Below are 25198 nucleotides of genomic sequence, written 5' to 3'. Positions count from 1 at the left end.
ACATACAAATATAAAAAATAGAGGTTCTTTTCTGGCCCTGGTTCCACCCATTTGATTGGGTTTTGAAAGAAATAAAAGTTTGCCATTTCCAGGCCTGGCCAGTAAAACTGCCCCACAATCTTCAGTGTTCTCTCTCCTCTCATTTGCTGGCCAGATGCAAAGGACCCCATGCAAGCAGAGGCTCTAGAGGGCAACAGCCATGAGTTGGAAGGAACCTGGGTCCCTGAATGACTTTGTGGAGCAGAGCCTCCTCACCAACCTGCATTGAACCATAACGTGAAGGAGAAATAAACTTTTATTAGGGTTGTTTGTTACAGCAGTTAGCCTACCCTGAATGATACATAGTGGAAAACTGGTATTGCTTCTACCCTCTGGTGACTTCTTCTCTGTCTTCTTCCTTTGACTCTCTTCTTTCTCCCATCACCTAAATGAGAGTATCTCCCAAGGGTCAGAGCCACTCTACCACTTTCCCTGGGACACCAGGTGACCCCCCGGTCCTGACCTCTCTTTGGAGCACCTCACTTTCCTCTCATCTCCAACTGCTTAAGCTCAGCTGTCCTGCAGCTGCACACAAGTGCAAATACATCTAAACCTAAACTCATCATCTTCCTCCCCAAACTGGTTGCTCTCCACTGTCACTGTCTCTGGCCACCAGGCTTCTCCCAGTCAGGGACTGGCTAGAAATCTCCCCGTGTCCTTCAGTTCCTCCCTCCCCCTCCCCTTCCACCCAGGCAGAGACGTGTCACCCCTCTTCTTCTCTTCCCTCCCTCCATCCTCACTCTCTCTCCTCAAGCTGGGTGGTGCCAGCCCTGTGCCTTCTCAGCACTGCTCCCTCTTCTCAGTCACCAGCACCCTGGCCTTTGTCCACATCAGCAATTGCTTCGACTTTGCAGTAGCTGTGTTTTTTTTCAAATTAAGAATTATTTTAAGTGGATTTTTAAAAAAGTATAGAGAATAATATTCTCTATTATTTCTACCTATCATCTAGCTTTGAACCTTAATATTTTCCTGTATTTGCAAATGAAAAAAAAAGAAAAAAAGGAGGAGTGGAACAGATCTAGGAAACGAAAAGCTTACTTTATTTCTTATATTGCATTGGGTGGAATTTTACAGTAAACCTACTTTAACACTAAAATTTATATACAGCACCATGCTCAAGTCTTCCTCTCTTTTTCCCTTTATGGTGCACAAACTTCTGATTTAACAGAAGTCTGATAGCAGCACATACCTGAAGTGATTTTATATTCATTTTTACTGAGCAAATATCATTTTGGGTCCCTGAATTCATTTGACAAATTACATTTTTTTTCTATGATTATTATCATGGACTCTCAGAATTGGGAAAATGTAAGGTCATCTATCTATCAGTACATATATACATATACATATATATATGTGTGTGTGTGTGCGTGTGTATGTATGTTTTTAATAAACATTACAAACATATTTGAAGCCTCCTATCAATCTTCTGGGTAAAACAGTATCTGGTTGAGATTTGAATTTCTCTGATTGCTAGTGAAGTTGAGAAACATTTATGTGCCTTTGGTTTTTTAATTTTCTTGCTTGTGATTTCCAACTAAAATCTACAGTTTTGCACCTAAAGAGTGGTTTGCTTGTCTTTTTTATTGATTTGGATGACTTTCCTATAAACTGTGGGTGCTAATCCTTTATCAGATATATGCATTGCAAATGCCTTCTCCCTATTTGTGGCTTATGATTCTACTTATTTCTGGTAAAAAATAAAATACTGAGGTTTTAAATTTTAATGTAGTCAAATCTGTCACATTTTCCCTCTATGGTTTGTGCCTTTTGATGTGATGCTTAAGAAATCTTTTGTAGCCTCAAATCATAAAAACACTCTTTCAAGTTTTTGTTTGAACATTTTATTGTTTTGTTATTCACATTTAGGCTTATAGCCCACCTGGAATTTATTTTTGTGTAATATATAAGGTAGGAATCTAGTTTTGTTTTTCTCCATATGGTTAGATAATTATGTCGATGCCTTTCATTAAATATTCTGTCCTCTCCTCCTGATTTATAATGTCCACTCTGCCAAATATTGAGCTTCCGTATGCACACAAGTCTGTTTCTTGCCTCCCTGTTCTGTTGTGTTGGCCAATGTTTTATTCCAGTGTCATATCGTGATTATTAGAACTTTATAGTAATTCTTGGTTTCTGGTACAGTAAGGCCACTCCCTTTTCCCATGACTTTGTTCTTCAAATTTGTCTTGGCTATTTACTCTGATTGTTTATTGCTACATAGCAAACTATCAAAAAACTAACAGGCTTAAAGGAACAACCAAAAAATAAAAAAACACAAGTCACTAAATAAAATCCTTACACATTGTGTTGTGTGCTGTGAAGTAAATAAAGAGCATGGAGAAGCAAAGTGGAAGGTGGACCCACCTCCTGCTGGGGGGGCAGACCATCAGGAGAGGGATATGCACAAACCGTGGGGAACTCATACATATGAATGGTCCTGACACCTCCCAGAGACCCCCAAATGCAAGGGCCAGCACCCCCTCTTTGTCCATACATGCTGGGTCTCAGCTCTACTCTAGCTGTGTGACTTTGAGAAAGTACTAACATTTCTGTGTCTGACTTTATTCAGTGACTTGTCTTTTTTTATTTTTTGGTTTTTCCTTTAAGCCTGTTAGTTTTGTGATCTGTAAAACAGGGAAAGTACTTACCTCCTAGAGATGTCTGAGCTAACAATTAACACATGTAGAGGAGCCTGGCACATAAAGGCTACTCCATTACCAGTGGCTTACTCGAATCCATCTCTCCCCTGAGCCCGGTCAGCAGGCACACATATATAGTTGTCTAACAAATACAGAGCAGCTCCTGATGGTGGAGCCAGAGCAATGCAGGCAGGAAACCCAAGATTGGGAGAGCATGGTAATGACGGGCTCCCCCAGCAGGTATGGAGACTAAAATATAGACCAACATCAGAGGTGCTGTCAGGAACCTTGAAGGACCAGAGAGCAAATGAGGCCACAGATCAACCAATGACCTTCTCAGAGCAAGGCCAGGTCCAGGGGACAGGTCAGGGCACAGCAACTGCCCACCCTCTAGTGGTCAGATGTGAAGGATTAGAAGGTCTCAGGCTGGAAGAGGTGGGGCAGAGGCATCAGGAGCCAGGGCGACACTCAGACCATCCTGCTCCCCTCCCTGCTCCCTGCCTCCCGCAACCCCTTGAGTCCCTGGCCTTCTGGTCCCCACAGTCCATAACCTCATGAAGACAGTGGCTGGGGACACAGCCAAATCCCCGACACTGGCAACCCAGAAGGTACATGATGGCCATGGAGACATCACATGTTTCAGTAGCTTACACCTCCTCCCTCCCCCGGGACTTCCTCTTCCTCCCAGACTGTCCTGCCAGACCTCAAACCCCTCAGCACTCGGCTCTCCAACTCCTCACCCCCTTCCTGGCCATGATGCAACCCGACTTTCGGGTCCCATCGTTTGACCAAAGCTGACATCTCCTTGTGACCTGATGGCAAGCAAGGTTCAGTCTGACAAAAAGATTAGTAAAAGAGCTTCCTGAGTAGTAAATTTCCCGTCCTCAGAGATATTGACACAGAGACTGCATGATGTTTTTGGATTTTGTAGAGGGCTTCTGACATCCTATTGGCAGCTGGATTTGATGACCTTTAATATCATCTCAGAGAAGTGATGGATCTGCAATTCTAAGCAAGCTTCCCTCTGTGATGTGGCAAGACACCACCCTTCTGCCCACTTGGCCTGATTTCCCAGAGTTCAGAGTCACTCCTTTGGACACATAGTGAAAAAGGGACCCCGTCTCCACAAGGCCCCTGTGAAAAAGTCCATAGGCTAAGCGGGAGGCCTCCCCAGCCCACTCTGTTTGACTGAGATCCAGTTAAGAGATTGGACACTGGTCTCTGTGGAATGCAGAGGAGCCAAAGTCAGTTTTGAGTGGAGTTGTGTGAGTGGCAATGGGTAAGGGAGCACCCCACTCCCACTCTGCCCAGGCCAGGGCAAGGGCTAGGGGAGACAGTCTAGTGGTGGGAGCACTGCTCACTTCCCGGCATTCCTTCTGGTAGGGTGATGAGAATCCCGTGAGCCAGCGGGGAATTACAATCAGGAGGCTGGGAAGGAGAGGAAGGAGCTGGTGGGGGAGGGGGTTTCAGAACTTTCCAGACCAGCTTGGAGGCTCTGAGAGGACAGTTAAGGGAGGAGGGTGTCAAGTACAGGCTCTAACTCACCAATAGAGGAACTTGCCCAATCTGCCAGGATTTCATAGTTCATCATGAGGAAGGAAGTGATGGTCACGGAGGGACGTGAAAATTGGGTTACTCAGGCACTGGATCCCAGCCCCCTGTGTAGTTGGACTCTGTCCTACAGCACTTCTCCCAGACCTTATTATCCCCATAGCCTGCCCATCTCAGCCCTCAGACTCAAATCTTCTGCCCTCTGGGGCAAAAAGGATTTTCCTTCCCTTGCTCCCCCTTCCTCACCTCCCTTGCAGGGAGGGGTGTGGCTCCTTGGTAGTTTGTAGTCATCTTTGCCACAATGAATTCACCCCACCACTGGCAGAACAGCTCTGTGCCTTGTAGGTACTTGATAAGTGCTCGCTGCCCAGTGTATTCTGCCTTCAGTTCTTAGGATCCCCCTCCAGGGCAGTCGATTTGGAAGGCTGAGGTCTGTTTCCAGTGATGCTGGCATAGTCTACAGACAGAAAGGGGTCAGGTGTGGGCCTTGGGTTTGGGTAGGAGTTGGCATAGATGTGGTCCTCAGGGCCGAAGTGGATAAGTGAGGCATAGCGGATGTCATCAGTGTTCTCCTCTGAGCCCACATGCTGATTGAAGTCCTGGGGATCAGAGAAGACAGAAGTTCATTGTACAGATCATGGCTGGGAGTGGCCAGTGGTCTCCTACATGCCCAGGGGTGGGCAGAAAGTAGGGACAGGATTGAGATGTAGATGTGGGACAGTGCATAGATCCTGCAGAGCTTCTGGGAATGGCTGGAAAGAATCACTATGGAAGGTAGTGAGGTCACCATCCCTGGACATGTTTAAGAGAGGCCAGACAAGGCTAAACAAGTGTGGTCCATGAACCAGTATCATATGACTCTAGATCCTCTGCATCTTGAGATTCCATGAGTCTAAGAGTCTCGGTGCCTAGAGATCCTTAGACAGGGAAAACTACCCAAGGGAGACTACCCAGTGCCCTGTCCCTGCTGAGAAAGGCCCTGGGGAGCCCGTTCCTTGCCATGTGACACCTTTCCCCGCAGCTCACTGGATCAACGACAGCCAATCCGTAGACTGGCTCATGACCTATGAGATGGGCCAGTATGAAAAACCGCCCCTGTGGGAGTGAAGGTAAAAGGCTGGGTCAGTCGACGACTCTCTTCCTAAGGAATTCAAATTGGGAAATATGGGATAGGATGCATGCCGGACAAGCCATGAGGCAGCAGGGGTGCAAGATGCCACGGGGGAGTCAAGGTTTGGAGAAAAGAGGAACTATGACTAAGCATAAGCTGGGAAGTTTTAAAAAGAAGAAGAAGAAGGAGAAGAAGTGATTCCGAGTCCCAGTGGGAGGTCATTCTACTCACGGTGGTCTTCTCCTTCTGGTCTGAAATGTCTTCATAGATGTAATGGGTTTCATTGTCATCTTTGAAGAAAATAGTCAAGGTTAAGGGAGGGAACTTTCCTTACCCTCCCCCCATGGAAATAAGGAGAGATGGGGGTCCTGGTTGGTGGAGGGTCCCAGTTGGTGGGGGTCCTGGGTGGTAGGCGGTCCCGGGTGGTGGGGGTCCTGATTGACGGGAGGTCCTGATTGGGCAGAATGAACCCTGACAGGGGAGGCCCAGGCTTTGTCAGGAGGCCCTTCCCTGTCCGGGGATAACTAAAACACCCAGCACAGATTAACGTCCAGAGATGCTACAGAGCAGAAGGAACTGGCTGCCTACAGCCAACTTGCATAAAAGCAGTAAACTTAATCATCAATTCCAGGACACTGAAAATTCCAAATTTAAACATCAAAATCAAGTAGAAAAAAAAAAAATCAAGTAGAATATATTTGCTGATGAAGTTATATGCAATATTATCTTTCAAAATTTTTAGACCAGGAACCACAATGAGAAACACATTTTACCTCATTCCTTTTATACCAATTCTCACACACACACACACACACACTCACAACACATTCCTGAAATACAAGTTTAATGAAAAAAAATTCTACCTTTCAATGTGGAAAGCACTTTGACATTTTCTACTCTATTTTGCTTTTTTAAAAATGCTATTATGACCCACTAAATTGATTTCACAGTGTGAAAAACATGTATATAAAATTTTATAACCTACTTCTACTTTAGGATTTTTACAGCTTGAAAATTGAAATGGGATGAGGTCCAATATAATTCTGACCCCCTCCCACATTTCAGTTTTGTTGTCAACAGATACATCGTTGGATTGTGTTGTGAATAAACACACCATAAGCACATGTTAAATCAACCAACTAACAAAAAACAGCAAGAAAGGAGATAGGAATCATCACTAGGGGCTACTGTGATAAATCTTGTACAAAATGTTGCAGCTTTTACAACTGATTAATGCTAAAAACTTGAAAATTTGAGGGTTAAAAAGTCCTTAAAGTGCTTTTAGGAAGACAAAACTATAAGAGGATAGCAACAATTAAAAAACAAATCCAATAACCATGAATTGCTTATTTAAATTGATAAATAATGACCAGAAATGGCAGACAGAATCAGGAAGGTCTTTAGATGGCAAATATCAGATCTAAAATGGAACCTAGAATAGCCAATTTTGGGCAAATTGGTGCTGAGTTGACCTGGCTTTAGGTGAGCTGACCTCAAGCCTCTGTAGGGAACGGTCCATCCTCCGGACAGCTGAACCCGCCACCCTGGCCAAGCGGATGGGGCAAACTTGGGCTCCTGGGGAAGCCTGGCCACTTCACGTCTTGGACCTCAGTTTCCTCACGGATAAAATGGATGTGATTGGCCCTGACCCCAAGGCTCATCGGGTTGCTTTATAAATGGCTAAGCTCTCAGCTGGCCACTCGGGACCGGTGAAAGGGACTTACCTTTCTCTGCTCCCTCTCGGGCTTTTCTGATGTACAGGATCACGCCAATGGTCAGTGCCAGCAGGAGCAGGAGGGCCACCACCGTGGCTGGGATGATGAACTTCCAGTTGTCTGGAGGGCTTTGGAATAAGGACATGTCAGGTGAGGCAAATCATAGCCCAACCCAACCTCCTGCCCGGAAAACCATCCCCAACACCTACCCGCCACCAGGCCTGTTGTCATGACAGACCCTCCCCAGCTTCCAGCCTCTCCTGAGGTCCCCTCTGCTGACCTGACCAGGGAGGTGGCACTGTGGTCAAGGGCTCTGCCCCGATAGGCCATGCAGTCTTGGGCAAGTCACTCCATCTCTCTGGGCTGGTTTCCTTCCCCATGAAATGGGAAAGTAGACTAGATGATGCTTCAAGCCTTGGCTCCTTTCTCCTTTCTGAATGTTCTTCCTTAACTCTCCTTCTGGGCCCCTGTTGCAGGATCTGCCCTCACCTCTCCCAGCATCCTTCTCTTAACTGTTCTTTGTCCCAGCCCCTTAACCTCACCCCCTTCTCTGGGAGAATACTGGCATCATTCGGCAAGCACAGCTCTGCCAGAAAATAGATTCATTTCAGTAGATCTGAAATGACATTGTCTTGAGTCAAAGGAAGAACACAAAGATAGGCTTTCTTATACCAGGGCAGCCTCTTAGGGGAGGTGTCTGGGGTTGTCAAAGGTCAAAGAGGGAAAGGATTATTACTAATATTATAATTATTAATATTATACAGCCGTCATTTATTAAGCACCTGTCATTCCTTCCCTCCCAATTTCAAAACCTTTTAGGAAGCTACAAATGAGGAAACACAGGTGGAGCTTATGGAAATTGAGGGGCTGCAGGTGGGGCTTACAGTAAAATGAGGGACACAGCTGAAGCTCATAGAAAAATGATACAACACAGGTGGAACCTCTAGAAAGTGAGGGGATGCAGTTGGCGCTTACAGAAGGAGAGAGGACACAGGTGGAGCTTATAGAAAGTGAGGCAATGCAGGTGGAGCTAGAGAAAGTGAGGGGACACAGGTGGAGCTTATAGAAGCTGAGGGGATGCAGGTGGAGTTTATAGAAGGTGAGGGGACACAGGTAGAGCTTACAGAAAGTGAGGGGCCGCAGTTGGAACTTGTAGAACATGAGGGGACACAGGTGGAGCGTATAGAAAGTGAGGGGACACAGGTGGAGCTTATAGAAAGTGAGGGGACACAGGTAGAGCTTGTAGAAAACAAGGGACGCAGGTAGAGGTTATACAAACAAACTGCCTCTCTCACTAGCACTGCTATTAAGGTTTTTAGCTCAAACCTCACTTGAAGGCCCGACATAAGCTGATCTGACCCAAGCTAACTGGGTGACAATAACTGAAGACAGAACACCTAATAGTAGCCTCATTCCTCAGGACCACATTTACTCTTCAGAAGAAAACCTAATTGCCTCAACTGTGGTTTGCAAGAGCCCAGGGCCCATTGTTGGCAGTGACGGTGGGTAGAAAGAGTGTCAGGAGAGGGAAGAGGCAGGAAGAGAAAAATCTATTACACCAGGTACAGTGCCTGAGGCCTGGAAACCAACAGGAAGGGGTAGAAAACAAACCAGGCCCTGGGCTGTTACAACTACACAGTGTGCCCTTTCCCAGCCCCCCATGTGGCTCGGAGCTAGCTCTCCTGCTCTTAGTGAAAAGACTGGGAAAGAAAAAAAACAGACTGGAAGGGCTGAAAGTAGGGAAGACGACAAAAAACAAAGGCCTGGTCATGCACCTGGTTCTTTGCTAACACTTCACAGCCACGATCTCATTTAATCCTCACAGCAGCTCTGTGAGATAGTTTTCCCAACCAGGTGTGATTGTTTTCCCCAAGGAACATTTGGCAATGTTTGGAGACATCTGGGGTTCCCAAAACTTAGGTGGGGAGGCATTTGTACTACTGACATCCGTGGATAGAGGCCAGGGTTGATGCTAAACCTCCTGCAATGCACAGGACAGAACCCTGCAACAAGGAATTACCAGTCCAAAATGACAATAGTGCTGAGAGTGAGAAATTCTACTGCAAGGTGGGAATGTTATTGGCTCCATTTTGCAGATAAGGCAACTGAGGCTCAGAGAGATGAAATGACCTGTTTGGCTCCCAACCCATGTCTTGAGAGCTAGGCCCCTATGGGAATGTGGTGGGTGGGGGCATTTGACACAGCGGGCAGAAATGGAGGGCTGAGAGGACAAGGCAGGGGTGGGGGTACAAGTACCTGTTGATGACAGGGCTGATGGCAGAGGCCCAGGCTGTGGTCCTCACAGTGCTCCTGGTGGTGGATGGGGTTGAAGCTGTAAGAGACGACGGCAAGGGGAGCATTCCCACCTGCTTGCCACACTCCAGGGCTTCCCATTCCAGCCCCCAGCCCTGGGTCCAAGAAGCCCTCATGTGGCCCTGGACCGAGTAAGGCCTCGAGAAGCAACATTAACTCCACACGTGCAAGCGCTACAATGGGTTGAGTTGGATTCCTGCACAAAGAACCATCAGAATACAGGTGAGTGGCTCTAGATTAGCTATCACAGTGTCCCTGGGATATTGGATATTCTGCAGTCTCTTCTGTTTTCATTGAGTTGGAACATGTCATGCATTTTCAAGCTGCAATGCCTCCCCCTACCATCCCTTTCGTCTCCCTGGATAAATTTCAGCAATGACAAAGCCCGGGTGGGGTCAGCTACTCTGTGGAGTCTTCCAGCAGAGCCCATAACCCTCATCTTCTCCAGCAGTCTGGTCCCTGTCTTCACTGGGCCTCTGTCCACCATGCTTCTAATACATCACTGACCACTCTGCATCAGAACCCTGTATTATGTGTTTGTCTTTCTGACTGGGCTGAGTCTCAAAATTTTGGGCTCCCCTTCCAGAGCCTAGCCCCATGCCCAAAGCTTGGGCAGTGAATGGCCAAGCAGCTGATCTGGGTCCTCTGGGCACCCAGCTGACCAAATGACTGGACAAGGTCAGCAGCATGGAGGAGGTCAGGGAAGGTGACATTCAAGCCCTGATCATCACAGAATTGTGGGGGAGCTTTGCGACTCCGTAGTTTCCAGGAGGAATATCCGGGCGTCTCAGGGTTAGTGGTAACCCCACACTTTCCATTCTAAGCTCAAGGTCTCTCAACCGTTAGGGTCAGGGTCTGGGGTGAGGCACCCTAGGCTATACACCCCCTGCCTCACTCTGTAAGTCATCTGTATGTCCCACTATCTCACTGTCCTCTTGTCTATCTGCATTTCTTGACTCCTGCCCCATTCCTTTGGCCAATGTTGAGCACAGCCCTTAAAGAGAAGGTGGGGTTACAGTCCGGTGGTGACACATAGGAATGGGCCATAGGCCAGCTGTGCCCAGGCATGGGGAAGCTTTGAGATCACTGCAGTTAATCTGATGAGGCCTGTTAGTAACAGCAAAATTATATTATATTAGAAGAAATACATGTGATGGGAAGGAAGAACCCACAGAAGGCCAATAGGTCAGATCTGGTGCTGCTTCTGTCATTAGCCAGTGCGTGACCTTGGCAAAGGGGCTTGTCTTCTCTGGGCTATGAGAAGTTTCCTGCAATGAAAGGGTTGAAGGAAGCAATTTCCAGGGTCCTTTCCAGCCCTAATGTCTATGATTCAGGAAGTCTAAGACCCACACAGAAGAGAAAGAACTCACCTGGAGATACCACAAGCTGGATGATCTTATAAATATTGATATTTGGCCTGCTGGGAGCCTCTAAGATTCCGCACCAATAGGATCCCGAGTCCTCCTTCCTGAGTTTAGTCATCCCAACCGTGAAGTAGCCAGAACGAGGATAATCCCAGATCGAGTAGCGCGACTCCTGAGCCACAGCCTGCCTCCTGGAGCTGGTGACCAACACGTTACACCAAGCCGATGTCTGCCTACACCAGATTTTCATCCTATTTGAATCTTCTGGGCGGTACTTGCATGTCACGGAGATTGTCCCACCTTCCAGCTCCTGTCGCACCTCTTGCACTGGTTTCTGTTCCCAGGAGCCTGGGCATAAACCGTCAGGTCAGGGAGCCCCGCTTGGCCCAGCCGCCAGGGCAGGGCCGTGGGACGGGACCTCCCTCCGCAGGGAGCAACCCTGTTTGTGCCCCCAAGCTGGCCCCCTCCCCACCCCACCTCAACTATCCATCTCCCCTCCTCTCGCCCTGTTCCCTTCCCTCGCCTCCCTCCTGCCCCTCACCTGGGACCAGGAGCACCAGCAGGACAGGTGGCAGCAGGTGTGTGGCTTCCCAGGCCATCGGTCCTCTTCTTGAGCTGGGCTGGGGAGAGGAAAGCCCCCAAGGACGGAGAAACCAGAAGCTGCGTTGGGTTCAACCGAGCAACCACAGCAAGTCTGAGACAGAAGAACTAAGGAAGGCAGAGGTCTCGGCTGAGGAAGTGGGAGGCCTGGAGAAGAAGGGAGAGGCCTCGGTCCACGGCAGGGGCTACCTCTGGGTCTGGAGAGGCCTCAGCCTTGGGACCCAGAGGAGGCTCCAAGGGTCTCTGTAGCTGTGGTTTGGCTGCCCTGTGCACTGTCTCTTTCCTGTGGTCAGATCGTCCCCCTCACTGGGGCTGGGAGGTGGGGAAGCCTGTGGCAGTCCAGGAGGAAGCTATGGTGAAATAAGAACCTATTTCTCCTCTCTACCCCTTCCATTTTATACTTCCTCCCCAGCCTTAACTCTCCCCTCCCCACACGTAAAGCATGGGCTGGAGGTGGGTGACGGAGTTAGGGGCCCTTTGCTGGTCAACCAGAGCCCTGAGCTCATTGATCCTGGAGGTAGTCAGCAACTTCATGCCCAGCCTCAGTGTTTCCACACTGGAAAGTTCCGTGGGGACTGGAGTGCAGGCGCATTTCCAGGAAAGGAGGTGTGGGGAGAGAGGGAAAGCTGGGAGCCACGAAAGAGCTTAGCAGGATCATCAGAGGAGAAGGCAGGAGGGGACAGGACAAAAAAAAAGTACAAATGGAGGGAAGGACAGGATGAGTCTCAGCCTCTGGCCTGTCTCACTGTCCCCTGCTCCCAGCCCGCCACAATCACTCGATAAGCATTTGTTGAAAAACCACATACATCAAGCACATTTTTCAAAAATGTGTCATTAGGTGAGCTACAGAAACGCTATGGTCACAGACTGCTCATAGTTAACAAATCAACGGCAAAGGAAAGAAAAAATCCTATAAAACCTTAGTGTTGCCTGTTGGGTTCGGAAATGGAGATTAGCAAGGGGATTGAAGTGCCTTTGGGATCAACAGCTTGGAGAGGAAGGGAAGGAAGCAGGATTGGGCGGAAGAGGTAGGGCAGTGACAGAGGGCAAAAGGAAGAGAGGTGCTCTGACGATAGGGTGACCCTTCAGGCCTTCCCCTGGCTGGCAAGGGGCCCGGGGCATCACCCTCTGTGCCACTCAGCCAGTGGATGTGGGTGCCCTGGGAGGGGGCTCTCTGCAGCGGCAGACCCCAAAGAGGGCAGGCAGATGAGGAGTTCTGCCCTCACTCCTCCCGGCAATGGGGCATGAAGTCCGTCTGTCCTGAAGGGGGCTCCAGGCAGCACAGCACAGCATCCACCAGAGAGCAAAACTACATTTTGCAGCCATTTAGGAAAACTGTCAACCTAATGCTTGCTTGCTGAGCTCCACAGCTGGAGTGTGCTCATCCTGTGGGCACTGGATTTAATCTATTTATTCTTTTTTTCTGTCTCAACCAAAACCCTTCACGGACATGTTCCATCTTCACAGCCTAGTGCTTGGTGAACTTGATGTCTCCCCCACTAAACGGAGGAGGACCTCTGGCCTGCTACCCCCGACGGTACCTGCACCTCCCTTCCCTGGTCCTGCTGTGGATCTGGGGCCCCCTGAAGTCCCAGCAAGAAGGGTAAGAACAGGAAGGAGGAAGTGAGAGACCAAGGTTTTGAGCAAAATGTACAGGAGGCTTGGAGACCCCAACAGATCAGCCAGGCCCTTAGGAGGTGGGGAGATGGGACAGCAGTCTCTCTATCTTTTTCTCAGGACCCAATGTCCTTACCATGGCATTCACATGGGAGCATGGCTACTAGGGTGAACACCTCGTGCAGGTTTGCCATGGACTTTCCTCATTTTAGCTCTGAAAGTCCTGCATCCCAGGAACTCCCTCATCCTGGGCAAGCAGGGACTTTGATCACCCTAACAGCCACGTTGCCCTACTTCAGGGCACAGCTCAAGGCCTCTGCCTGGGCCCAGCGCCCTCCATCTGGTGCCTGGCCATGGCCCCCTCCCCACCTCCCCAGCCACCTTCTGCTCTCTCCTGTCCATCCAGCTGTACGCGGCCCCCGACTGCCAGGGCCCATCCTCCTGTGCAGTCTCCGCACCTGCATTCCTGGAATCCCCTGCAGGCACCGCACACCACTCACTCCCACCTGTGCTTCAGGCCTCTGATGGAGCCCCACCTCCTCCAGGAAGCCTGCCCAGCCATCCTGAGCCTGCAGGATCCCCCATGCTCCCCTCTCTAAAGGACAAGAGCCCCTGCTATTCACCTGCATTGGAGCATCTGACCCTGTGCTGCCTGGGGGTACCCAATTGTGTAATTGGCTTTTCTTTCCTCAGAGACATCAGGCGAGGTCCTTCCCTTTCCCTGCATGCCCTGCCTCACGCAGCCCTGAGTTGGGGTACATGGAATTATTCTGCACAGGCCCTGCTGACCGAGGAGGTCACTGTAGAAGGGGTTTCAGAGGCCATCTCCATCGTCCTTTCCCTGCTGAGGAAATGGGTTGAGAGAGGGGTGGTGACTTGCCAAGATCACCCCGAGATGAAGGGCTGAGCTGGGGACGATGTGAGCTGGGCCTTGGGGCTGAGGCCACTGCCCAGCCAACCGCTGTACCCTGCCCCTCACAACAGGGCCTCGCCAGAGGGGTGGTGGTCATGAGGCCCCCAACTTCCACCCAGTGAGATGAGAACTGGGGGAAGGAGAGGATGAAGTGGGACATGGGATCCCAAGGGCCCAAAAGTAGCATGTGGAGACAATATCAGAACTCTTTCTGAATTCATTTTATCCTGATAGCAACCTTGAGAGGTAGGAATTATTATCCCCATTTGCAAGAGAGGAGAGACGAGGGCGGATGGGGCTGTGACTTGCCCGGGGTCACACAGGGACCGAGCGGTGTTGCTGGGTCCTGCTTCCCGAGGCCTCTCAGGTGCTTGTTCCATGGGCATCTGGCCCTCGGGTGGGGCAGGCCTGTCAGCGGTGCTGCCACAGGGTCACCAACAGAGGCTCCCATAGCTGAAGCAAGTCCCCTCCTAGTCACACGCCAGGTGGTCTCCAGGCAGGCTGCTGGCTGCCCAGAGAAGGGGGCACCGCACGTGTCTTTCGGTTCCTCAGTGCTGTTGTGCTCTTCCCTCTACTGCCCTCCCCTGGACATAGGGAAGGGGTGCTCCCCCTGCTGCCCCGGGACCAGCGCTGCCCCTTCCCCTCTCCCCATCCACCCAGGAGCGGCCCCTGCCCACTGCCCGCCAAGGCCCTGGCTGGGTCGTTCTCTGATGGTGATGTTCACTCTCCTGCCTGGGAGGCCCCCGACTCAGGGCTGCAAGGGGTGATGGCACATCTATTCCTGGCTGCTTGTCCTGGTCACTGCAGGCTGGATGGACACTCTCTCCTGGGCACAAAGCCAGCCCGTGTTCTCCAGCCATCACTGCTGGACATCAGGCTGGTGGTCTGGGCAGCTGCGGCTGAGTCTGAGCCATGGGTTGGAGGGGCAGGGGGCGGACCCCTCAGGCCACTGGGCCCCTGGACAGAGGCTTCCTGGACTCCATGCCCCCTGCCCCTGCCTAGCCAGTCCTTTAGTATTACGGTCCTCCAGGCCATGGTCGGCTCCGAGGTGTCTTTACTGTGTCATGAGTGGTTCTTCTCTCCCCGGGGACAGTGACAGCCTGCAGCATGGAGTCCACCCCATACTGATTCAGGGCAAACCCCTCAGGGACTGTGGGGTGAACGCCCTCCACACAGAGCCAGGGTCTTGGGCACCCAGGGTTCAGCCTCTCAGTCCCCTCCATGAGCCAGACCTGGAGGCCGGAGATGGGAACTGGAGGAGGAGAGCCCCCAAGCTCAGCCCCAGGGGCTTTCTCAGGAGGGGCTGGCCAGTGGGGGCAGCAGGGATGCATGAGCTTTGGCAGCTCCCAGGACACGATGGACAAGCTGAGGCAAGACCCGAAAGACACATGCCTGGGAGTGCCCTGGACAGCTCTGGTATCTCCTGCTGCAAACCCCTGGGGCACCCCCAGCCCCAAGTCTCTGTTCTTTCTCCAGGGTGGGGCCCTTGGGACGTGGACTCCCTCAGGGGATCATGAGCCCTTTCTTCCCCAGGCTCAGGGGAGGGGAGCTGAGTGAGGCTGAGGACCCAGCGTTCCCAGGTGGGAAGAGGGAAGCCCAGCTGCCCAGCCCTCCCCTCCCCTTGGCTTGCTAGTAAGAGGCTCTGAGGCCACCGGGAGCTTGGTTCTCCTCCTGAAGAACAGAACTAGCAGTGCTCCTCTGCCACGCCACTAGGCCCCAGGGTCCGTGGCTCTGGGCAGAGTCCTTTCCACAGCTTTTCCCTTTTTCCTGCCTAGTGCTCTCTGCTCTGGGGCCCCTCCCCACATTCCTGGCAAAGCAGGAGAACACTCAGGGCCCAGGGGATGTCACCCCTGACTGGGCCGGGCTGCTGGCCTCCCGGTAAGGGTGGACTACAGCCATTGGTCTGGGAAGGCCTGATTCCAGCATGACCCAAGTCCTCACACCCCAACCTCGCCGCAAGCCAGGCAGGTCCTCCTCTGGGCCCTGGGCCCTGCTGGGAGAAGCTCCCCCACACCACAGTGAGGTGGTCTCAGACCAGGCAGGCTTCCGCGGGGACTCCAGTCTTCTAGGCATGTTCCTCCAAGGTCTGGCAGGGCCACTGGGCATGCTATAGCCTACAAGGAACACGGAGAGAGATGGAGAAGGACCAGGCCCACTCGCTGCACCCCAATGCTCCTGGGCCTGCCCCAGCCCCTCTTCCTGCGGCCATCTGATCCCCACTGTCCCTGCTGCCCTCCCTCCACCCTTGCCTGGGTGCCCTCAGGGCCCTTTTGCCTGGACACAGGCCAAGGGACACACCAACTGGGGACTCAGCATGGACCGTCACTAGGGAGGCATTTTGGGGTGCACCCAGCCCCAGACGCCTGCCCTCGAAGGCTGGGAGGGTGGCCTACTCACTTCTCACGTGTCTCCTCTTCCAAAACCCATAGAGCACAACGAGCATCATGGGCACGAGGAGGATAAGCACCCCCACAAGTACAGTGGGGTCCAAGTCCTGGTGCCTGCGGAGATGGGAGAGGGTGGGGAGGAGGTGAGCCGCAAGGGGCCGCAGCTGCAGAAGCCCTGATGGCACACCCCTCCTGGGGGTGGGGTCTTCTCTCTTCCCTGGGGTCCCTTCCTTGGGAAGGAAGGGAGGCTCTCAGAGTTGAAGAGAGGAAGTCAGTCAGAAATGACCCAGGGGCAGTTTCAGAGAGTCCTTGGGGGAAAGAGTTTGCCCTGATTGTCCCCAGACAGAGGGGAGGACCTCCCTCAGATCTGCTCATTGGAGTGGACGAGTACTCTAAGAGACCCCCATTTGTGACTGAAGAGATCAAGATTCTTGTCTACGGGTGCCTCTTCCGACTTGGGCAGCAGATGTAGTAGGGGCCACACCCATATCCTCTCACCTGATTACTTCACTGTACTCCGGACTTCTGCACCTCATTTTTTCTTTCTTTTTATTTGCCACCCACATGGCAGCCACCCACATGTCTACCAGTGCCCGACGGGAGTTGGTGTGTAAATAGCCCAGCTCCCCTGCCCTGGAGGGAGCACACTTCCAAGACGTGTGACCAGCACAGGTTCCCAGTTTCCCTGGCGGGATTAAGCTCTGGTTGCCTGCAGTGGTAGTGACTTGATCAAGCGCTCCATACTCCCTACTGGCTGCCCTCCTTCCTTGACTCACTTCTCTGTCCAATGTTCCCTTCTCCCAGATAAGTTATGTGCACCCAAATCCTTGTCTCTGAGTCTGCTTCAGGGAGAAATTAAAACATCCTCCATTTCCGTTGCGGCTCCCTGAGGCTGACCCTTGTCCTGTCCTCACTCTCTCCTCTCCATCCACAGACTTCACACTGCTCCCGTGCCCTGACCCTCACCCTCATTGCCACCCTTTATATCACACTCTCCACCCCAGCCCCCAATTTCCCACTGCAAACCTCCTCCCATTCAGCAGCCAAAACAGCTCCCGGAGCAGGAATTGATATCGGATTTGCACCTTGAGGTCTGCCCAGGCACCAAGAGCTGTTGCTACATCTGGTAAAATGTCATTCAACCCCAAGACCCTGGGGTACCTGATGGGCGGTAGTTGTTGAGAAGAGATCTGCTGGTGTGGACACAGTCCTGTGGTGGGCAAACCTGGTGACTCAGGTGTCGAGACACGGTGGAGGTGGACACTGGGCCAGCAGAGGAGGCTCTGGCCTTGCCGGGGGTTCAGTCACTGCCTGGGACCCCACTGTCCTCCCTGGCCCCATGGGGTGTTGGAGGTGGGGGTACCGGTGAAGCTGTAGCCTGTTCTGGAGGTCGGTCTGATGGTCCCTGAGGCAGTGGAGGGCAAGAGCCTGGCTGAGGCGAGGGCTCCAGATGTGAACAGGATCAAACCAGTGGGGAAAGGTGTGGCGGGGCCGGAGGTAGGGGCCACAATCCCACTCTTGAGGATGTTGGTCCAATGCGTAAGAGGGGTGTTTCTCTCAGTAGTGGGAGCTGAGGGAGCAAAGCAGAGGGAACATTAGACTGACTTGGGGGCCTTGGCACTGCAGCAGACCCTGGCAGCCCTTGCAGTATCTGGATGCTGGGGTGGGGGAGCCTGTCCTCTTCTCCCCTCCTTGTGCTTGGGTCTAGGAGTCCGCTCTGCCGACTGACCAGGTGTGTGGTCATGGAAAGAAGAGATACGCACGGTGAAGGAGGAAGAGACACAATTTCTTTAGCTTCTCCCATCAGTCCACCTGTTCCCAGAGGACTCTGCCTTCCCCGTCTCCATCTCTCTACTGCCACTTCTCAGACCCTCCTCATTCCTGAAGGTCAAAGAGATTTCTCTAATATGATGTTGAACACAGACTTTTCAGTCGTTCCGTAATCGGTGACTGGAGTCTAGAGATGAGGACGAGGAAACATCAAGGGTCCCAAATTCCAAAGAAAGCTGCAAACAGTTGGGGTCAGGCACTTCCTTGGGGCTTACTCTGAGCTGGCCCTGGCTGCAGGAACTTAGCCCTTTACCACTCATTTCCTAAAGAAGCCGGTGTTTGGGATGGCAGAAGAGGGGGAAATTGGAGGTGTTGCGAGTCATCATTCTGGAGAGAGGAAGTGTTAGGTCTATCTCAAAAGGGGATAAGAAAATTGGAAAGAGATGGCGGGGGGGGGAGCGCTGCTGAGGCGGCTGCACCCCACTATTGGGCATGGCAAGGATACTACTTTTCCGAGGGCCAAGAAGACCCAGCATAAGCTGCTGGGGCATGCACCCCCAGAGGCATGGGTGAGAATGGGGAGAGGGGAAAAGACTGACCTGGAACTAGATCTCCCACATCAGCATACGCAGCAGTGGGGAGAATCCCAAAGGACCCTTCAAAGAACACACCCACGGATGACTCGGGAAAGCCAGCATTTGGACACCCACCAAACAGAGGAACTCAAAGGCTTAGGCCAAAACTGAAAGGCCTCCAACAGAAAGGATTCCAAGGGTGGTCATTTAAGTAGAGGAACAACCATTTTCCTCTCCCTCAATCCTGCTTCAACACGCCAAGGAGCTCAGGACCCAGAAGGGGGAGGATCAGGCGCAGGTGGCTGAGGGTAACCCCATCTTCCCACCTTCTGAGGCAAAGGGGAGGGGGGCTAGGCACAGGATGGACCCCTTCCCCACTTTAGATGCTTGGGCCTTAAAACCTTTCTTTAGAGGGGAGTGTGGAAAAGAACACTGCCAGAAGATGGGAGCTGTTAATTGGGCCAAGGATTTTTTTATTTCTAATAACTGAAAATGTCTGCAAAGTTGGAATCTCCCCTAAATTGTCATTAAGCAATGCAAAGTGAGATTTGATATAGCCTGGTTGGGGAAATGATGAGAAAAATAAAACCATTTTATATTTGTATTCCCTGCAGATTAAGAGGCTTCAGTAAACCAGTTTCAAATATTTCTCTGGGTCTAATCAGAGCTAAGGTGGCGGGGGGTGGGGGGGAATTTGGCTCAGTTCTAAGCTTAGAGACAGTAGTTTGCCCCTAGTCAGCTGTAACTGAAGATGGGATCTAGTTAGGTTAGGAGAACAAGGAAGGGTAGATAATTTTATAATCATTGGCTGCTCTTTTTTTCAGTCTCTTGCTGGCTCATTTTCTTTTTCCTATCTTATAGTGTGGGAGAGTAACTTAGAGGCTTCATTCTTGGTCCTCTTCTTTTCCTTTTCTACATTCAAGGCAGAGCTTTGATAGCCTTTGATTTTAAATACTGTCTTTATAGAGATGCTTCCAAATGTGTATACCAGCTCTGACCTCTTTCCTGAGCTCCAGGCTGATATATCAATGGCCTGCCTGATTTCTCCATGTGGTTTCTAGGAGGTATCTCAAACATGACAAATAGAGCTCTTTATTTTTTTCCCTTTCAAAACTAGCTCCTCTTTCCATTTGATTCCTCCTAATAACTGGTCAAAAGCTGATCAAGTAGCAAACCTTGGCAGTCTCCCTGATTCCTTCCTTTCCCTTCCCTTCCACATCAGCAAGTTGTGTCCTACCTACAAAAACATACCGGTGGAAAGAAAGTCTGAAAAGCAGATTTATTATTTCACATGTGCGGCAATATAAAGAAACCATTTCTCACCTAGGGTCACCTATGTGTCTAGACTCCAGGGTATAGATACCCTCTATATTGAGCTCAAACACATCACTTCCAGTGCCCTTGTCCTATTTCAAATCTCCCTGCCCAGGCTCTTGTCCTTCCACAATCCATCCCCCTCACCCCCCAGCAAGCCTCTCTACACTCTCCAATAGCTCCCTATGGTACTTAGAATAAATCCTAAACTCCATATTATGGATTTCAGGGCTGTGGTTTGACTCTCCAGTGTCATTTCCTCCTGCTCAATACGGACCAGCCACGCAGGCCTTCCTTAGACAGCCCGAGCTCACTCCCGTCGCAGGGCCTTCGATGTTCGGTCCTCCCCACCTGGAACACCTTTGGAAGCACCCAGATTTTGAAAGGGCTAGAGAACGCTCATTGCCTGGGACTTTGCCTGATGTGCTCTGCTCGGGGAGCATGTCTCAGACCCCCAGCACTTCAGTAGCTGCACGCCCTGCTGAGTTACTCTCTAGTTCATCACACCTTTGTTTTCTAGAGGACATTTATTGTTGACTGGAATTATTGTCTGATTATGTGTTGCTGCCTGTCAACTCCACAGGGCACAGTTCTGTCTGTCCTTGCCAACCACGGTATCCTCAGAGCCTGGAAGAATGCCCACACAGAATGCCGAACAGACGACTAACAAGACAAAGCACACAGAGCCCCGAATTTAAATCCCATCTCTGCTAGTTCTGTGACCTTGGGCAAAGTCAGAGCCCTATAGGGTATTTTGGGGGATGAGCCCCTAAATGGGGGTGGACACTCCAGGATTCTCCTTATGCCTGTAGCAGAGGGAACATAAGATTTTTTTAAACCTCATTTTCTTTACCTCCAAAATGGTGATAATAAGAATAAGAATGAATGACATGATGTCTGTAAAAGAACTCTGAACACCCTACAGCACAACACATCCACTGGTGGGTATCATTCTTACATCTTGCAATACCTGGTGTTTATAGAGTGTCTCCAAAGGAGGACTGCCCAGGAGGGTGGAGGGGGTCCAGGGCAGGAAGGACACCCCCTCCCCTCCAATCCCAGCCCCCAGCAGGCCCTCTCACCTGGAGGACACTTCCAGCAGGATGCCCATCAAGGGGTAGAGTGTCCGGGAAGCTGTTCCGCATTGCACCAGTATCGGCCCGAGTCCTGGCTCCGGAGGGACTGCATGGTGATGGTGACCACCCTGGCCTGGGGATCGTCCTGCAGCAAGTAGCGGGTCCCCTGCACCCAGCCCCGGGTGAACCCAGGCTCACACTTCTTCTTCCTGACCTTGCACCAAACCTTGCCCTCCATGCGGTTTTTGCGGTTCGTGTAGGGGCACTGCACAGACAGAGTCTCCCCCTCCAGGTGCCGCACCCTGGTGTACACGCTCTCGGCTGGGGTACCTGGGGGGACACGTCTCATTGAGCAAGGTCTGGCAAGAGAGGGGGAAGAAGGCATCTTGGAACCTGAAAGTCCTGGTGAAGGGAAAACATCCTGCCCTGCTGTTGGGCAATGCACAGTTTGAGGAGCAAACACAGCGCTACCCACAGGGATGGCCCAGTCCAATAGGGGAGATACGCAGGCCCTGCTAACAGTGCCCAGTGGGCTGGGGAGACAGCCCCCTCCCTCAGGGAGCTCCCAGGCTGTGGGAGGAGACACCAGCCCTGGCCTCTGGGGCTCCCAGAATGATGTGGAAGAAACAGTCCCAAGGCTTTGGGGAGTCCTAGACTGTGGAGGGAGACCCAGGGCTTAGCCTCAGGGAGCCCCCAGTCCAAGCAAGGAAACTCAGCCCTTCCACTTGGGGAATTCAATCAGACAGAGCCCCTTCCTTCTTGGGATGCTCTAGTCTGATGGGACAGCAGTGAGGCCCTGCGGGAAAGGCACAGTTCCTGCCCAGTGAGACAGGTGCCCAGACACAAACACGAATCATCACGGTATGAAATTTCAGAGCATAAACAACTGAGGTAAATAAGAAAATCCAATATTTTTAAAAACCTGAAGAGCAGTTACTTACTTCACAAATAGGTTCACCATAGTAATCTTTTAAATAGCAAGCTGCCTTAGTTCATTCTCAGTGGTATTTACTTTTCAAATATTCTGTTTACACAAAACCTCCCAGATGAAGCATGTGCTAATGTACATAGAAACTGCCAATGGAGTGCAGACCAAAGGATTCTACACTATTTGCCATTCGTCTACAGCTCGCCATTGGCTCGACACAGTGAGGGGATACCACAGTGGGGAAGTTGGGGTCCCTGTCCTCCATGAGCCACGGTCTGGGGGGAGATAGCAGCACAGAGGAGGGTGAATGAGGGAACAGCATGAGGTCTCAGCACTTACTCCTCTAATATGTCATCCCCACAGCCTCCTGCAAACAAAAAAGAAGTTTCTCCCCAGCAGAGTAGAGTAGAGAAAGCCCGCCTTTTGGAATCAGAACAAACATGGGCTAAAACCCTGGTTCTACCACTTCTTAGCTGTTGTGAGCAGATCATGTAACACCTCTGAGCCTCAGTTTCTTTACCTATCAAGTAGGAAGAATATTGTGTCCATCACGGGTCATCAGGACAGAGCCTAGAATGTAGCAGGTGCTCAGTGCTGGCAGGTTGCTCCAGCCTTCTCCAGCGGAGCCCAGACTGGCCCAGGAGATGAAGTCCATTGCTCATTCTAAACCAGCCTCCACCACCATCGGGTTTGAGGCTTTGTGGAACCTGACACCCTCTGTGAGCATCACATTGTGCCTTGCAAAGTTTATGGAGTGACATGAATATACTTATTCAAAACTCTTTGATGGGGGATGCCAGGAAGGGCTGTCCGATTTCTCAGCACAGGGGAGACACCTTTCTGCCTGGGCAGAGAGTGGGGGTGGGGAGGCTCGCTCGAGGTGACCTTAGAAAGGGTCTCCAGGGGACTGTGCACCTCTGTGCCTACACCTTTCACCTTTCACTAACCCCCACCACGCCCAGAACTAAACAGGAAGTGGTAACTCAGTTGCCATAGCAGCAAGAGTGGCAGGAATGGGTGAGGCTCCCCAAAGAAGCATTAGTATCTGTGAGGTGGGAGCAGCCTTCAGAGATGGGGTTCCATCCGGATCCGGGCAGGGACAGGATGTGGCATGAGCATTCCGAGAAAAGCACACAGATGATGCAACAACTTCTGTCAGAGCCACACGGGACTTTCCTGGCAGAGGCCAAGAGGAGAACACTACTTTCCTGGGAGGAAACTGTCTCTGGTTCAGACACCAGGAAGACCTAGCCGATAAAGGGGCCAAGGCCAAGAGGCTCCAGAGCCTTATCTTAGTTGGCGGGGGGGGGGGGGGGGGGGGGGGGGGGGGGGGGGGGGGGGGGGGCGCGGAGGTAGCTTGGCCTCGGGCCAGATGTTAGGATGTAGCGTTCTCACTGGTCTCCGGTGAAGAACTACTAGGTTGGCCTGACCCTCTGCTCCTCTCCCAACCCCTCACAGCATTAAACAAGATAACTGGGCAAGGAAAAGCTGGGATGGAGGACACAGACAAGCCCTGAGCTCCCTCCCACCCACTAGCCATCCTCCCACTGCCACCCCCTTGGCTCACCTGAGACACCACCCGGTAGCCACAGCAGCAGCAGCAGGTACGTAGGAGGCATGGCTCCATCCAGCTGGGGCAGTCACAGGCCCAGCAGGGCTCTCCCTGGGGACCAGGGCACCCTGGAGATCCAAGGTCAGGGCCCCAGGCTGGCACAAGAAGGGCCACCTGGGTCTGGTGGGGAAAGATCCGGGGTTCTGAAAGTGAAATTGCCCATTTGGGGAAGTGAAGAAGTTGTGGGACCCACTGCCACCAGCCGACCGCAGGGGCCCGCAGAGCCTATCGCGAGGGCAGCATGTTTCCGCCCCTCTTCCTCAAAACTTCAGGCAGGTGTGGCTGCTCCACCCAGTCTGGGGCCCCCAGGGGTCAGAAACCTCCCCACCCCTCCCAGAGTCCCTCCCAGAAACTGGTCCCATGTTATGGGTGCCTCCTGCTCTGAGGCAGAGATCTGCCTAGAAGGCTGGTGTGAGGTCTCTGGAACCTTGAGTTTGACATTTCCAGAACCTTCTAGGCTCAGAAACCCAAGGGCAGAGGCTATAGGAGTGGGGAGGGAGATCTCGGACACTACATTTTTCACATACACACACATGGTAAATTCACCGTCATCCATCCATCCATCCATTCATTCATTTATTCGCACACTTTGGTGCCCTGCCCCTCTGAACAGGCAGTCACTCGTGCTCACTCTTGCAGATAACCTCCTACACACTCACATGCAGCATTATTTTTATCACAGTATAAAGACAGGAAAAAAAAGATGCAAATTATAAGACCCAAAGCATAAAGTTAGGGTTCAGGGAGGGGCTCCTGAGCCCTCATGTGTGGTCAGGCACGCACACACACACGCACACGCACACACACACACACACACACGCCTGCACGTGCACAAAGGAGTCTGCCTGTCACAATTCACTGTTCATATGTCCCGTATCTGTATCCCTCTCTCTGTCTCTCCTGCTGTGGTCTCTACTCACCCTCCAGCTCTCTATAGATTCCTACTCCCTCTTGCAGGTTTCCTAAAGCCACACCAATGCTTCCCCTCACCCACCTCTTCTCAAGAAACCACGCCCCCCAGCCCCTTCCTCCCCTTGCCCTGGCCCCGCCAGCACACAGGCATGCCACTCAACTTCCTCCCCCGCAGCCCTATCTCTCCTCCCCAGCCTCCCGGCTCCAGTTGAAATGACCCAGCATTTCACACATGGGTCTCCCCATGGGTGCTCCCGCTGCTCACTTGTACTAGCCTTTTTCTCCTTAGATGGGACTGAGAGTAAGAAGCTTGCATGGCCACAGTTTTAGACTGAGTTTGAACCCCAAAATCCCAAACCAAAGAGATTTTATCTTTGCTGACTCCAAGCTTTTATAGTCTCTTAACTCATCCATCCACCCATCCACCTATCCATCCATCCGTTTGTTCTTACAACCACACCCATGTGCCATGCATGGTGCTAGGCACTGAGGGGACAGGAATGAGGCACAGTTGTCATCTTCAGCCTCTCAGCTCACAGGAAACATGTTATGCTTTCCTTATTCACCCTTCCTTTTTTAATATTTCTGCCCCAGTCCTCAGATCCCTGAGTTCTGAAACTATCTCCGCTCCCCAACACACATGGCACCTTCCTTCACCCCTTCCCTCTATCAGAACGGGGGTGGCTTCAGGAGTGGGAGATCTCGTTTGTCTCTTGTGAGGACTTCATGTGCTGGGGATCAATGCTTCTATTTTTGTAC

General features: G+C 51.7%; 2 protein-coding genes across 3 annotated transcripts; both read right to left on the bottom strand.

Annotated features, from left to right (window-relative positions):
• Positions 1-1860: 1860 nt before the first annotated feature.
• On the bottom strand, positions 1861-13319 carry LOC119539561 (trem-like transcript 4 protein). 2 transcript variants are annotated; one of them, XR_005217904.1, is made up of 7 exons: positions 11277-13319; positions 10742-11083; positions 9315-9390; positions 7068-7186; positions 5575-5633; positions 4227-4831; positions 1861-4109 (listed from the first exon to the last, which is right to left on the bottom strand). XR_005217904.1 is itself a non-coding variant. In XM_037843260.1 (6 exons), exons 1-6 carry the CDS (start codon positions 11332-11334, stop codon positions 4616-4618), a joined length of 870 nt encoding a protein of 289 aa, XP_037699188.1. In that variant the 5' UTR covers positions 11335-13319; the 3' UTR covers positions 1861-4615. The 2 variants fall into 2 exon arrangements, 1 of the variants encoding a protein (XP_037699188.1); XM_037843260.1 differs by having other exon boundaries at positions 1861-4831.
• A 1728-nt stretch (positions 13320-15047) lies between these two features.
• TREML2 (triggering receptor expressed on myeloid cells like 2) lies at positions 15048-23832 on the bottom strand. The gene is given in 7 exon segments (XM_037844685.1): positions 15048-15979; positions 16263-16393; positions 17428-17554; positions 17557-17596; positions 17599-17822; positions 21033-21317; positions 23483-23832. Coding segments are annotated over 7 exon segments (1146 nt in total). The 5' UTR covers positions 23535-23832; the 3' UTR covers positions 15048-15692.
• Positions 23833-25198: the final 1366 nt, after the last annotated feature.

The sequence above is a fragment of the Choloepus didactylus genome, chromosome 7 (assembly GCF_015220235.1).
Source record: "Choloepus didactylus isolate mChoDid1 chromosome 7, mChoDid1.pri, whole genome shotgun sequence".
NCBI classification, from domain to species: domain Eukaryota; kingdom Metazoa; phylum Chordata; class Mammalia; order Pilosa; family Megalonychidae; genus Choloepus; species Choloepus didactylus.
The sequence above is the reverse complement of the archived record's forward strand: the minus strand, read 5'-3'. Positions and strand labels throughout refer to the sequence as shown.